At 39.5% G+C, this 14,951-nt stretch overlaps 2 protein-coding genes across 2 annotated transcripts in view; both read right to left on the bottom strand.

Moving 5' to 3' along the window:
* Positions 1–1,453: 1,453 nt before the first annotated feature.
* gdf9 (growth differentiation factor 9) lies at positions 1,454–3,602 on the bottom strand (the record flags this gene model as incomplete). Its single annotated transcript, XM_080746674.1, has 3 exons — positions 1,454–2,110; positions 2,192–2,391; positions 3,401–3,602. 3 exons carry the CDS (start codon positions 3,600–3,602, stop codon positions 1,454–1,456), a joined length of 1,059 nt encoding a protein of 352 aa, XP_080602800.1.
* Positions 3,603–7,189: 3,587 nt separating this feature from the next.
* The window catches only part of nr3c1 (nuclear receptor subfamily 3, group C, member 1 (glucocorticoid receptor)), a 34,397-nt gene continuing 26,635 nt past the window's right edge, over positions 7,190–14,951 (bottom strand). Inside the window, exons 7-9 of the mRNA XM_080746350.1 lie at positions 14,712–14,842; positions 13,845–14,002; positions 7,190–11,582 (exon numbers count right to left, since the gene is read on the bottom strand). Coding sequence (XP_080602476.1) covers positions 11,430–11,582; positions 13,845–14,002; positions 14,712–14,842 — 442 coding nt within the window. The 3' untranslated portion in view covers positions 7,190–11,429. The remainder of the gene's footprint in view (positions 11,583–13,844; positions 14,003–14,711; positions 14,843–14,951) is intronic.

Genomic DNA, 14,951 nt, shown 5'->3' with positions numbered 1-14,951 from the left:
GAACTCATAAAATACTAAAATGTCCTATTAAAAATATATATTGCAAAAATGTTTCCTTTTTTTTTTAAAGAAATAAATTAGAATTATTAATTTTAAAACAAACACATCTAAGAGATTCCAGAAATTAAACAAATATATAGTCGATCTACAAGCTTATAGATCTGTTTTCACTAGTTTGGTACCCGGGCAGAAGTCTAATTTCTCTGAGCCACTGGGTGGGGTATAAAGCTATTATTCATACACAACTTTTTGCAATGTTACATGAAAAATGTAAGCCACAGAGCCACCACCATACCCCACCCCCCTTTTACCGATGGGTTCCCAGATTGCGACTTGAATAAAATTGAATTATTTGAACAGCTTCCATGGCTGGTATGTGAAGCGCTTTGATTTTATTTATGTATGGTGGACTGGTGGTGCTAAAACGAAATATAGTAATTCTACCCAAGGAGGGAGTACAGATTTCCACTGGGCTTGCCTTGACCACACAAAATTCATCAAGGCAAAAACTACCATATCCTTTCCATTTGCGTTTTAGACGCTACTGCCATCATGTGGTGAAGCACACTGTTTTTTCATTGTCATCATGAACATGGTTATTGCCAAGAATACTTTCATAACTTGGATGTTATGAATGTATTCCATTTGTGCTTACTTTCTTATTGGAAATATATAGTCGCATTAGTAATTTAGTTGGTAGCAACTGAGACCAGACAGACACCCAAAAAATGCTAAACTTTTTTTTTTTAATTGACATTCTTTTTTCAATGTTTCTCATTATGTGAATAGCCATCCATCAGATGAACACAGACATAGTACATTAATTACATTCATATAAATAAACATGACATGCATTTAGACAGAATTGTCTGTACAAATTCATAGGTATGCCGTCATGTGATGACCAGAGGTAATAAATACACGCTATTTTGATAGATTTCATTCTGGACATTAGGGAAAACCCAGACAAACATCTGTAATCCCCAGCAATAAAAAGGAATGTAAAAGGTATGACATATTACCGTGTTAAATAATAGACAGACCACCCACCCCCTAAAATAAATTAAGAAAAACTTTAAATAATAATAAATTATACATTTTCTTCAGTGCATCAAACGTCTCTGTTAAACAAACACCCCCACCTACTTAAATAATAGAACAAAACAAATCAAAGAAAAATAAATTACTAATTTCTTCATTTTCATTGGAATAAAACAGCTACCATCAATATACACTTGTTTAAGTAAACTCCATCTGCTGCTGTACATCAAAATACTGGTTTTACAAATCCTGACCGACGTCATTGAGCCTAGGCAGGTTATGTGATGGTTAACATCTAGGCATTTACAGGAATAAAGTGAATTAATCCATGTTCACCGCTAAGAAGGGTTTAAGGTTGATACGCTGTCCAGCTTGTACTTTTTCCAAATACATATATATGATAGATGTGGACTTAGCGACAAGTGCACCTGGTGGCCACCATATCTCTTAAATCCTTAAAGACATAGGATCCATCCTTTTCGAATATCATGACACTTAAAGGTCTGTAATGGGAGGGGACGCACGAGGGTCTCGGCACAGAGGAGTCCAGCTTCTCAAAGATGATGTTCTGGACCATGGTATGGACAGGGGATCCGTAGATGGAGCCCATTGGACTCGGACACTGGCCCCTGCAGTACCTGGGATTGTACTTGGGAGGGAAAACGATCCAGTGGTCTAGTTTGAGCTGACTGAATCTCACTCTGAAGTCGTACAAGTCACAGTCGCTTGTTTTGAACTCAGAGCTGGGACGAAGGGCCGGTAGCTGAGTCTCCAGGCTCTGTTCGCCTCTTTTGCCCTTTGGAGATTCCCTCCGTCTCCTGCTGCCGTCAACCTTTCGTTTGGGATTGAACCCCACCTCCCAGCCAAAACGGTTCACTGAGGTACCGAGCCGCTGAGCTGCTTTCACAGGCCCAGGCGACCACTGATGGGCTTGCTTGCTGGGGTCATTGAGATAGAGGAGGAGAGATGGAGACCACAGAGCGGGTTCTATTGGGGCTTCATTCTTGTCCCCGACTTTCCCTCTGTCCCCTGCACAGCTCAGCTTGATGAGCAGATGCAGGTTCTTCCTCTGAAACCTCAAGAGAGGGAGGAGAAACGGACCGATATCAACCTCCACCCAAATCCCCCTGCGACGTCCGTTTCCACTTACTGTGAAGTTGGTAGTGTGGAAGCCGGGGCAAAGCGTACACTGGTTCAAATCCTTCTGCTTCTCTTTGACCTTCAGGTAGCACACAGTAGAGACAGGCGCTTCTTGGTGTCGGTCAAAAGAAAGCAGCAGAATGGATTTCAAAACCTGCTCTTGGTCTCTCAATTGATCCAGGTTGTAGAAGACGTCTTCCATTAGTACCTCTGTGGGAGATGAAAACATACTTCAGTATACAGTATCACACTGTCAGTCAATCCCAATTTGCAACCAATCTAAAAACAAATTTTCTATTTACTAGAGCTGGAGAGACCCCTAGTACTGGACAAACACCTACTGACTACTATGCTATCTGAATATACATATTTAACACACACACACACACACACACACACACACACACACACACACACACACACACACACACACACACACACACACACACACACACACACACTTTAAACCAGTGGTTTAAACTCTTTCGTACCAATGTCCACTATTTATTCTGCATTTGAGCTACGTGCATTGGGCGACCATTTGATGACATATAGCCTCTCAGACACAAAACGTAGAACATTATTTTGCCGTTGGATAAGATGATGTCCACAATTCCAAGCTGTTTTGTATGTGGTGTCATAGGGAGAGATAACAGGCCAAAATAAAATACAATTCTACATTCTCCAATTATGTAGACTTCGTGTAAATTATGAAATGCAGATGTTTAACCATAATTTAACTCTTGAGAGTTTTCAATGAAACCAAATCAATTTGGTTTAATTTTAAGCTCTAAAGAGTTACAGAAAATCTATAAGTGTCCATTTGGTAACCAACTCTCCATCATCACCACCTGGAACTCCCTCAAGGACCACTGGTTGAAAACCACTGTTTTAAACCATAAAATGGGTAGCATGTGACTGAGGGGTCTAAACTATGATACCCTACAAAGCCAAAGTGCAGTAACTACATTTCTGGACACACCAACTTATTTGTGTTTCCCAAAGGTCAAATTAGCCTTTGTGATAAACAATAATTATAACCTCAAGAACAGATATACAATCAGTGTAATATCACTTATTATACGCTGATATCTCATTTGGCTGACCAGTTGGAACACTTGACATCTTTCAGTCATTTTTTTATACGCAGTTACTGCACATTGGAGAAGAAATGTATTCCCCTTTAGCCTAGGGCTAGAAGTCAGAAGAGCCCACTTACCTTTGCTTGGGTCCAGACATTCACCTCGAGGCTTGATCAGCCGAATCGTGTTGATGAGGTTGTTGTCTCCCCCATTCAAACTCCTGCGCTCCCTCGACAACTTCTTATGGACATCTCTCATGTATCTTATGTATCTGTGGTCAGGTTTCAGCAACACGTTTTCTTTTAGATCCGCGGTCCAGGTCTTTCCGTGCTCTGACATGGCTTTGAACAGGGAGGAGAATATGCGTGCATGGGGCAACTCGTCAACATCTAGAGATTTCACCAGGAGGCCACACGGTCCGCTACCACTACTGACAAGCAACACTAGAACAAGTGCATGGAAATAATGAACTAAAACTGACATCAGCGTTTGTGTCTCCATTACAAAATAAAACATAAAAAAGGGGGGGAAAGAAATGGGGAGAGAGTTCAGGTAAACTGAACCACACGCTGAGTGCCACCAAACCCCAGCAGGTGTTTCGAATCAATCATCACGTCGTCATCAGGGAAAACCTACGGGGATGGATGATTGACCGGCTGTGATTGACTTCAACCAGTGGTGGAAAAAGTCATTATTATTTTTTTACTAGCAAAGTAAAAGTATCAATAATGTAGAATTACTCAGTTACAAGTAGAAGTCCTGAATTCTAAATGTAATTGAGTAAAAGTAGGCCTACTTATAGTAGCCTAGACCCTGGCTATTACCAAAAATGCAGAATGTCCCATTTCACAAGTTTTCAAATGTATAAAATGTCTAAAAGTCCTTTGAAAATAGCAGATCTACAGGCTTTATAGATCAGCTATTTTCAAATGACCAAAATGTATATAGCCTAAGCCAAGGGCTGAAGTGGTTAATGTATGTTTTTGAATAATAATCAAACCTACAAAGTAACTAGTTAGGCCTACTAAAGTTTTCAAATTAATCTAGTGAAGTAAAAGTAGACTACAGTAGGCCTATTTGTCTCTCAGATTTAGAAAGACCCAACAACCCACAAATTGATATTTATATTTTATTAGGCGGCGGCGGACCCTTTAGGCCTAACTGAAACGAAGTGAAAATTCAAAATTATTTCCAAATTTATGCTATTCAGAAAATGTCAACAATTGTTTTTATTGATCTACAGATCAGATCTACAAGCTCACAACGCATGGTGTCTATTTTCAAATAGCCAACTATGTGCAGTGGGTCTCCACTCTCCAGTAGTCCTGACATAAAATAATAAGAAATTAAGTATAATAATAGTATACTAGTAAGACGCTTCAGGGCGACATGCCAATTATTGGCCATCTGACCAGTGGTGTATATCTGACCAGTTACCCATATATGGAGACCCCTGGTACCCATATATGGAGATCCATGTACTGTATATGGAGATTTGCTGTGAGAGCCCAAACATGCTTACTCAGTTATTTGTGAAATTTTATGTGAAAGTCCTATGATGTTAATGACATCTGACATCATACCCTTTTATGCCCATATATGGAGATCCCTGTCTGTAGAACCAGCCGTTAGTGTGGTATTTGGCCTCCATATATGGGCATTCCCATATGAAGTCCTGTTAGATATGGGCTTAATATTGATGACATCTGGGAACTCCATATATTCTGTTAGTGTGACATTACAGTGAAGCCAGAGCGGCAAACCCATTCTGTTAAGAGTGGTTCCCCTGACATCACAGTGACGTCAGTGCATGATGTCAGAGTGACGAACCCATAGATCCCCAGTGTCAGGAGATATAGACAGAGATACACACATACGGACAAGCTGTGACCGTTCACATACTAAACTGTGACCTACAGTCGCAACAATACTATGACATTGTGTATAAAATAGCTTAGTAATGTATGTCATCATGTTTAATCAAATAAATAGAAATAGTGAAATAGCCTAGTATGTCATTGTAATCATTAAATGTAGGTATGTATGTCAAATGTAAATGTAATAAACATTAGGCCTATATAAGACAAAACAAAATATTATATACACAATATATTTCTATTACATTAAAATGTTATAACAATATGTATTAGCATAGTATTACAGATTTAGTATAACACTATAGTAGCCTATGACATGTCGTAGTGTAATAGTGTTTGTAAAGCAATTTTTCTCACAGGACAGTGAAAGAAAGGTGAGGTCATAGCTGTCGTTGATGAGGAATGGGCTTATGAGATGAAGACACTAATCGATTGACAATTAGGCAGAGCAAAGAACACAAAAACATACAACTTGCAATGACCCCCAGTCCCCCACAGAGGCCCAAACACACAACTCCTGACAATCTGAACTTGTAACCAGAGCACCTCCAGCTCCATTTCTTTATCTTTTTCTTAATATTGTTTTCCCATATTTTGTAACCCATTTTTTCAATTGTCTAATGTAATCTTGGGCGCTACACTCCCTCTGCCACTTCTTTTCACCTTTTCTTCTCACCTGAGGGGGAGTTTACCCGGCTGGACGTAGTGTGTGGAAGGAGCACGTTATTCCAACCAGTTCCTTTCCCCTCGATCAGGCAGTATAGAGACCAGGATTACTGCATGTTTTTTTGTGAGGGTACCTACCCTAAGAGACATGGGGAGAACATGCAAATACCACACAGAAAGGCTATTTCCCCAACCCCACCTAGGGTATGGGCACTGATGACGCAGAGGAGAGGACACGTCCCCAGCGGGAATCGAACCCAAGACCTTCTAGCTGTGAGGCAACAGCGCTATACCAGCTCCATTTCAATTGCTCTTAAGATCAAGCCTGAGGTATACATTCTTTCCCCAACTAAAACTTGAACCCAACTGAGAATTGAAATGAAATACACATTTCCCCAATAGCTCTTAAGTGTCCAGTGTCCCTATTGTCAAAACTGCCAACTCCCCTCATCCATCACTCAGAATGTGATACAGGGAACACAAAGTACATGGGGGAGAAAAAAAAGATTATGATTAGGGGTGGGACGATTCACTTATACCTCCCTATTCGATATTACGATTTTTGTGATTTCTCTTTTATACCAGAACATTTTAAAGTGATCCCTGGCTAATACGACAAATATGCCTTAATACGTTATAATTGTCCTCTATAACTGCAAAGTAAAATTAAAAACACCTTAAATATTTTATTTCTTCTAGAAATAGCTAATCTTTAACTTAACAGGGTCGCAAGTTGATGATGTCATAAATGTCATGTGTGATCTATCCCTATGGTATTTATGGCATGCATGTGAAAATAAAAACAAACTTAATATTTCCTATGGTTAATATGAGCATCAAATCAATATTTCAAATGTGTTTTTTGCACATGCATGCCGTAAATTCCATAGGGATAGATCACACATGACATTTATGACATCATCAACTTGCGACAGGCATTTCCCCTATTGAGTGAAAGATTTGTTATTTCTAGGAGAAATAAAATATGTAAGGTGTTTTTAATTTTACATTGTAGTTATAGAGGACTATTATAATGTATTAAGGCATATTTGTCGTATTAGCCAGGGATCACTTTAAATATATTTGAGTGAATACATTGTTTCCCCACCCTTAATTATGATTATGACAAACTAAACATAGATGGTTTGAGAATTCACACCAACTCCCTTCAGTCAGTAGATTGTGACTGAGTCAATGAAACAAGCACTGTGATGGAAAAGCTCATTTATTTAATGAACAAGTGCTTGCTGTGACCATTAAAAGCTTACCGTTTCCATTGTTCAGAATCAAGTTAATATCATGTCATACATCGCATACAGTTCCATGTTTTGAGAAGTACCACACAACGAAGACATAGTTCAACATTTAATCAATGGAGGAAAAGATCAACAGGAATTCACACTAGAGGAGAAATAATACAGAGGATATAGAAAAACTATTATTTTGAGACAAATACACCACATTTTCTTTACAATGGATTATATGTACATAATTGAAACTTTAAGCAAAAACAAAGCTTTAAAGAAAGCATATACCAGTGAACGTGATCCGCCCTTAATTTCTCAAAAGTTAATGTCTGCATATATTTTATACAAAATAGATTTTCAAACAATATTTGGGTAGTGCAAATTTCTCTTTTCTTTTTTAGATTCAAGCTGGTTGATTACTTTCACAAACAGTTTGTGTGGAAAACAAAACAAACAAAACTGACTAATTTCCTATTCACAGTATTACACAATTTGACCAAAGCCGTCAAGATAGAATACAAAATGTGTTACAAAACAAAGTGCTGTACACTTCTAAGAGCTAGAGTTCTTATGTTGAAATATGCTGAAAGTTTGACTGTTATTTGCTTTGGTCACCTTGTATTCAAACTTCAAATAGGCTTTCCATCGTGTGCAGTCTGCCTGAATAGTTTATTGACAAGCGTACATCTTTTCCTGAAAATCTGGCCTGCAGAGATAAAGGATAAGTGTTAAAACTCCTCTGTGTGAATAGCTTATATTTGAAAGTAAGAATACATCAAAGGAAGCAGTTATATGTATTTTCATGCAATAATGAAATAGTATGTTTATCTGGCATTTCCTTTGCATATTCGGTTATCCTCGTAAAAAGGCTACAACAGGAAGGTGACCGTAGCCTATACGTTTTTGAGGAGAGGCAAGTGTGTGGTTTTTGTATATCTGTAAAAAAAAGGTTCTGAACAGCAGCAGCAGAGGTGTGAAGACTGGATGTGAAAGTAACCGTTCTGCAGTTTAAAAAGGATGGTTTTCATCACAACTATCTCTATTGAATCACCCAAAAGGAAAACACAATCGTTCATTTTGGAACATGGGAAGGAGTGAACAACAGCTGGGAGGATGACACTTGTGATGACATAAGCCTGATTTATACTTCGTCGCATGACGTTGTCGGGCTGAAAATAGCCCATCTACAAGCTCCCAAAGTGTCACATTTGCGACACGTTGTGAGCTTGTAGAATGCCTATTTTCAGCATATGATGGAGCATAAATAAAGTCATCGGCATGGCAGCCCATACACACCCGGAAAACTTACCTGATCAGTCTTAAAATAACATAAAACACAAACAAACACACAAGCACACCATGTGGGGAGTCCAAACTAAAAACATTTGTTGTTTTTGGTTTTACAGTTTTACCAGTGAATATGGGTGACCATAAACACTTCATCAACCTTCAACCAATGGTGACCCCGAGCATGGAAGTAATGAGTATTACTCCAGTAGCTTCACATTGGATGTTGGCATAAGAGTACTGTATCTACAGTATGGTTGTGTGAGGATGTACTGCTCGATTGTGTGAGAATGTACTGCTCGATTACTGTTCCAATGTTCTCTTGTGTATGAACACAAAATGCAGTTGTCAAAATTACTCTTAATAACAATAACTCAAATTTAAATAAGTACCCAAAGACTCTTGATATCCAATCATCTAAAACATGGACAGTGTGCCACCTTTCACACTTATTGTTTTTGTAAAGCACAGGTGTTACGTTCTTTTCTTTTAAACAATTTCGGCTTTAAGTTTCACATTCATTAGAGTGAAATCTGGATACATTTTTGTGCTTTCAAACACAAAAACATACAGTAACTGGGGTATTAAAGACAGCCATGACAAACTAAGCAGACAAACCCAAATGGTGCTAAAATGACAAAAATAAAATAAATGACAATAACACATTTCAAACTCCCATTTACTTTCATAACACAATGAGTTACTGATAGATCTATGTTATGCTATGTAATTATACAATTAACGAGTGAATCTCTTGCAGTAGAACATAAAGTTGAAATAAATCTGTTGTGATCATTTTGTTTGTGTAGTGAGAGTGCTAAATAAATCCTATTTAAAAATAGGAAAGTTAACTTTCACAAGCTTTACTGTTGAGATACATGTTTCTCTGATGATGCGGTATGAACACTGACTTACGGTATCAAAATGATTTAAAACGGGCAGAAAAACAAGAGTTTGGCACTGAAATGGTTTCCAGAGAATGTAGGATGGAATCTGCCTGCTGTGGAGTCACATACTAGACAGAGTGCTTTCAAACATTGGGGGTTGTCTAAGCATTAACACACACACACACACACACACACATACACACACACACACACCTGCTGCAAATATATGCGGCTTGCACACAAGTGCGCACACATACACACAATAAGAAGCGCCAAAATGATCACAAGGTGCCTAAAAGGTCTCTAAAAGAGGTGCAGGGGGCCTGAATGGTAGATCTGAGGTTTTCAACAGCTGTGTGAGGTTTTACCAGATTACATGCCTGCCACTGGTGGTCCTTAATCACTTAAACCCTATGTACTTAGTTGACCGGAGTCCCCAGGGCTCTATGCTAGGCCTCCTCCTCCCCGCTACACTAAATATCTTGTGAAAATAGCCGATCTACAAGCTCACAATGCTTTTGCAGACCCATAGGGGACACTAGGGTTCAAGTGGTTTATAAAACATGTTTATAAAGGACTCCAGTGGGGATAATGTTTGGCAGAATTGGGACTGCATGTGAAGTTTCTAATTTCCTATCACGACTTAGTAGCTCCCTAAGAAAAACAAAACAAAATAAAACCTCGCAATAAATGACGTCCGCTTTCCCATCATTCTGAGCCACGATGGAACCACAGACACCAACCGGTCATGGAACATGACACATGTACTTTCTAGTACAAAAAAGAAAACCCAACATAGAACATGCCCTCTATAGTCTGATTGGCTGACGCAAATTTCTCTTACATTCCAGTCACATTACACAATTTTGGGAGGGGGAGGGTACTTGACAAACAGACAAACAATACTCCATCATCCTTCCATATTTCATATTCCTCTGTACAGAGATCAGTCCAGCCTCTCAGAATGCCTTCTTTCACAGTCTTTTTAAAGCCTTTAAGTAAGGGATGTTAAGTGCTCAAACGTGCGCCAGAGGGAGGGAGATCACGGCAGGAAGTTTGGATATTCATTCTTATTCCCGTTTAAGGACCGCTTCTTTTCTGTCGTGGTATAGGATGACAAAGCTGCCACTTCAGTAGATTTAAGTAGTTTCAACAAAAAAAAGTGTAGAACTTATTTCAGTGGAAAATGTTCCTTTTTGTTTTTGTCACCGAAGCATGAATCAGGCTTAACATTGCAACTGAGAGAGAGAGGGGGGAAAGATGAAACTGCATGTCTTTCAGAATACAATCAGGTATGATGAGGGTAGACTGTGGTGAATGGATGAAGGGACTCTCACACAGGTACAAACTGAACAGCTAAAAAGCAAGGTTGAAGCGAAAAGGCACATCGTCTTCGTTTCCCTTTTATAACAGACGTGTAAACCTGGAAGAGGTTAGCTTGTGTGAATTGTACACATCCTCATAAAAACAAAACAAAAGTAATTATCCAACAGAAGTCCATGTTATGTCCCAACAACATTGAAGCGATAACGTTAAGCTTTTTTAAATGACTGTTCGGAAAACGAGGATATCACTTTCCTGTGACTGTTAAAACACGCTGTTCCTGTTTGTGGATCCCTAAAAACTAGTCTACAAGTCTTGTTTATTTAATAGCACGAGTTCTACTTTGTTATCTTCTCATGTAACAAGGACCTGGACAAACTGTATAAAGTGTGACATAATTTGAAAAATGTAGAAAATATTATCATAGCCTGTACATAGATATCTGTCTTATCTACTGCGGATACTGTGTTGTTTTTCAAGGATAAGAAACCTGAGATGACATGAATGGTTAGCCTATTTCACTCTGTGATTACCTCATATCATAATCTTACAAAACAAAAATAACAATCCTACTTGTTATTATATACTGTATCTCAGACCGCTCGACAAAACTAAAATCTCTGCATTCGTCCTCCCGTCACTACATAAATGTCTCTCACTCTCTCTCGCCCCGTGAACCCCCACAAGTATGCATACTCGCTCCCGAAACATCCGTCGCTCCCTCTGTCTCTCTCCTCAGAGCATCTCCGTCTCTCCGTGTTCTGTCCACTAACGGTTCCTTCCGTGTCCGTCCGTGTCTCTAGGGACGATGAGGTGGGTCTTTAAGGCATTGTATCTCAGAGAGGGAGGGGTAGGTGGGCGGTGGTAGCGGCCACACGGTCATCTCTGGTGGAAGAGAAGCGGCTTGACGCTCCCGGCTTTGAATTTTGGTAACTGGTTGCTGATGATCTCTGCCAGCATCTCTGGGAACTCCACGCTCAGGGATTTATTCACAAAGGTGTAGAAGCAGAAGTTGAGCAGACCGCCGACCATCTGGAGGCACAGCACCACCACCACCACCATCATCATCATCATCATTATCATTCTCAACCATATATCAGAACATTATAGGAGTCGACTGTAAAAGCTGCTCAAGGACCACTGACGTTTAACAAATTACACAATTGCAGACCTGTCAACCCTGGCAAATTTTTTTGAGTACTCATGCGCGGGCACGCAGCGCCCGCGCAGCGCCCGCGTTGCAATTTTTGTTGTTTTCCCGCACAAAACAGCGTATATTTTGGGGGGTTCCATGCACCTTTTTGGGTGGGACCTTTACAGTTATGTTAACAAAATTTCACACCAGAAATGTAGCACATTGCATGTCTTGACTTACACTAATAGGAGGAGGCAAGATGTTAGAACAACCTTTTAAATAAAAATGCCATTTGGTCAGGAGAAAAAGTAGGCTAGTATTACCAGGCAATACAGTAATGTTGCTTTGGCAATATTGTTGACAAATCTTTAATAAAATATACTAACTGCACTTGCTCAGAGTTAGTTAACAATAGACTAGCAAAACAGTCTCACCAGTGACTTAATGAATGAACATACATCAACATAATCATGTTATTCAAATAGCAAAATAGCTTTACATTGTCAGGTAGGCTATTTACCTTTAAATATTTACCTGTGTCTTTGTTAAACATTGTTCATTGAGCAGCCTAAATAAAACCACCTTTCTATGCATGATTTGCATTAAGTTGAAAGTATTCAACTCATGTAGGTTTCTATTCCATCCATTAATTGATATATAGGCCTACATTGTGTATAGATCACATACAGCCTAGTCTGTATATTCATTCATATAGGCTGTAGGCTACTCATTGTTGATACTGATAGACCATTAATGTCATTCATATATTCACAGGTGATAAATGTGTTCACTGTTAATGTTTTTGACAATACACATAGGCCTAATTCATTCATTCATTCATACTCGATGGGTCACACGTTTTGACATTTTCCGACTGGTTGCTCGCTGCAAAACCGTCGTATGACGAAGTATAACTCCAGGCGGACCGGAGCAGCTCGTTGTTTCGTTTCACCAGCGTCGCCAGATAGGGTTAGGTTAGGCATAGTACAAGATTTCACCAATTCTCACCATCGTGGCTGCTATGACATGTGAATTCACCTCAGAGGAGGGTTTTAAAAGTTTATTACCTGTTACTCGTTGGCAGCACTACAGGGCGAACAGTCGCTGTGCATCGACTCGCGCAACACCACGGCCCTTCTCCGTATCATCTTCTTTATACATTAATCTGATTAATATCGCCGTTATGTATCCGATCGATAACTCGTCTGCGTCGCTGTGAGATGCGTGCATGCTGAACTAAACCAAAACCTTCTTCTATAACTCTATTACCAAAACAAACAGTCCGCCAATCATTCTTCTTCTGTCGATAAAACGAGCATCGCTTCCGTTCTAGTGCTCCCCAGCGCCATGCGCCCCATTCACACACCATTCATGTGGTGCCTGGGAGGAACTACACGGCATGGAGCAAAAATGTTTGCCTCACTTTACCATCACCCGATAATGCGTAGCCGTTAGAGGAGTTTGCGTACCTGCGTACAGAGACTAAAAATGCGTGCTTACTACGCAAAATGCGTATGGGTTGGCAGGTCTGCAATTGATGTTATTAAAGGGGTCATATTAATTCACCAGTGTATAAAGCATGTTAAGAAAGTTTCTTCAAAAGAAAATAAATGTATTTCACAGCATATCTTTCTGCCCATGGAGAAAACAAGCTGTTTTGGTGGGTTGCCATGGAAATCATATTTAGACTATAGCACTTTTGTTTTTACATAAAGCACAGCTCTGATTAGCTGCCAGATTGTTTCAGTATTTAGCATTTGCAATTGGCTGGAAATAAACTTCACCCATTTACAAGGCATCCCAAAATCTTCTTGAAAATCATGTAAAGATTAATGTGCTTCCTAACAGTTAGGAACAAAGCATTTGACATTGAAGTGCTAGTTACTTTATTTAATATTTATGCCATCAAATCTACCAACAACAAGGACTAACTGAGCCCATCTAAGGGATGGGATTCAAACAGTTGGTTGAAGCTGACTGGGTGGACCAGATGGAGCGTGGGATCTTGCCAGCTGTGCCATCACAACTGGGAAGATCCAATGCTCCAAACGGTTTGTAAAAAAATATATATATCAACAACTGAAATGATAGCAAAACAAGTACATGACTCCACGTTGAGGAAGAGGAGGTGTATTCGAAAAGACACAGTATTTCCCTACCTCGTGCATGGAGTCCAGCAGCTTGGTGAGTTGGTAGAAGCGCTGCCAGTTCTGACTGGAGTTCTCCTCGCGCTTTACGATGGCTTTGCCCAGCTCCTTGATGTATGACATCCTGATCTCATCAAACACCGCCTGGCTCTTCAACCCATCCTTTGGCACTGCAATGAAAGAGACAAACCGAGTTAGCATCCTGATTTGTACAGGGTTAGAGACTAGAGTAAATGTGTTTCAGTACAGGAATCAATAATGAGCAGAGAGAGAGAGAGAGTGGTTAGAAGGGGGTCAGAGCATAGAACTGGAATTGGATAGAACGGATGTTACACTGTCTGCCCAGCTAATTCAGCTAGTACACCATTAAATGGCAATTATGGAATAGCTACGGTAACAAAGCAATCGTGTCATGAACCATGTTCAGTTCTGTGGTTAGTTTTAATAGCAGTCACAAATCAAACAGCTCATGTTTATATAACTAATATATAATATATTTAGTAATATATAATATATTTAGATTGACTTAACACAAACTATACTTCTGCTCTAATGTGACGTTCACTATATATAGAAACAGAACTGAGCTTAAAACATGTATTCATCCCAAAAACTCTGACTTAAAACTTTTAGATATGAACATATATCTAAAATACTGCTTATTTAACTTAGAAGACAGTGTCTGCTTGCAAAAACAATTAGTGGTGACATGAGTTCATGAGTAATAGTCGTGAACTCAATAGTAATAAGTCTTCAAAATGGCCGCCCCTTGACCATCCCAGAATGCTGACTTGAATAGCAATACCTATTTTATATAGTTCTAGTTCTGTGTTGGCAAGTTAAAGGAGGGTTGGAGATGGGTAAGGTTGACAGACAGACCTGTGCTGAGCAGCAACAACACCTTCATACAAAGGTATTCATCGTGGGAAACCTGCAGTCGGACGAACTCGCTGGAGATCTTCAGCATCTGGTTACACTGGTCAGACATGTAGGGCAACTTCATGCGGTCCCTGGTACAAACATGGCACAACCACAAAGTTATTCAAAGCGTATTTACTTAATGTGCGGTAAGATATCATCTCATTTCTCTTAAATGCCTAAACTCTATAGGAACCTTCT

This window comes from Nannobrachium achirus (assembly GCF_963921795.1).
Source record: "Nannobrachium achirus genome assembly, chromosome: 17".
In the NCBI taxonomy this organism is placed as follows: domain Eukaryota; kingdom Metazoa; phylum Chordata; class Actinopteri; order Myctophiformes; family Myctophidae; genus Nannobrachium; species Nannobrachium achirus.
This window is presented reverse-complemented; position numbering and strand designations above follow the sequence as displayed.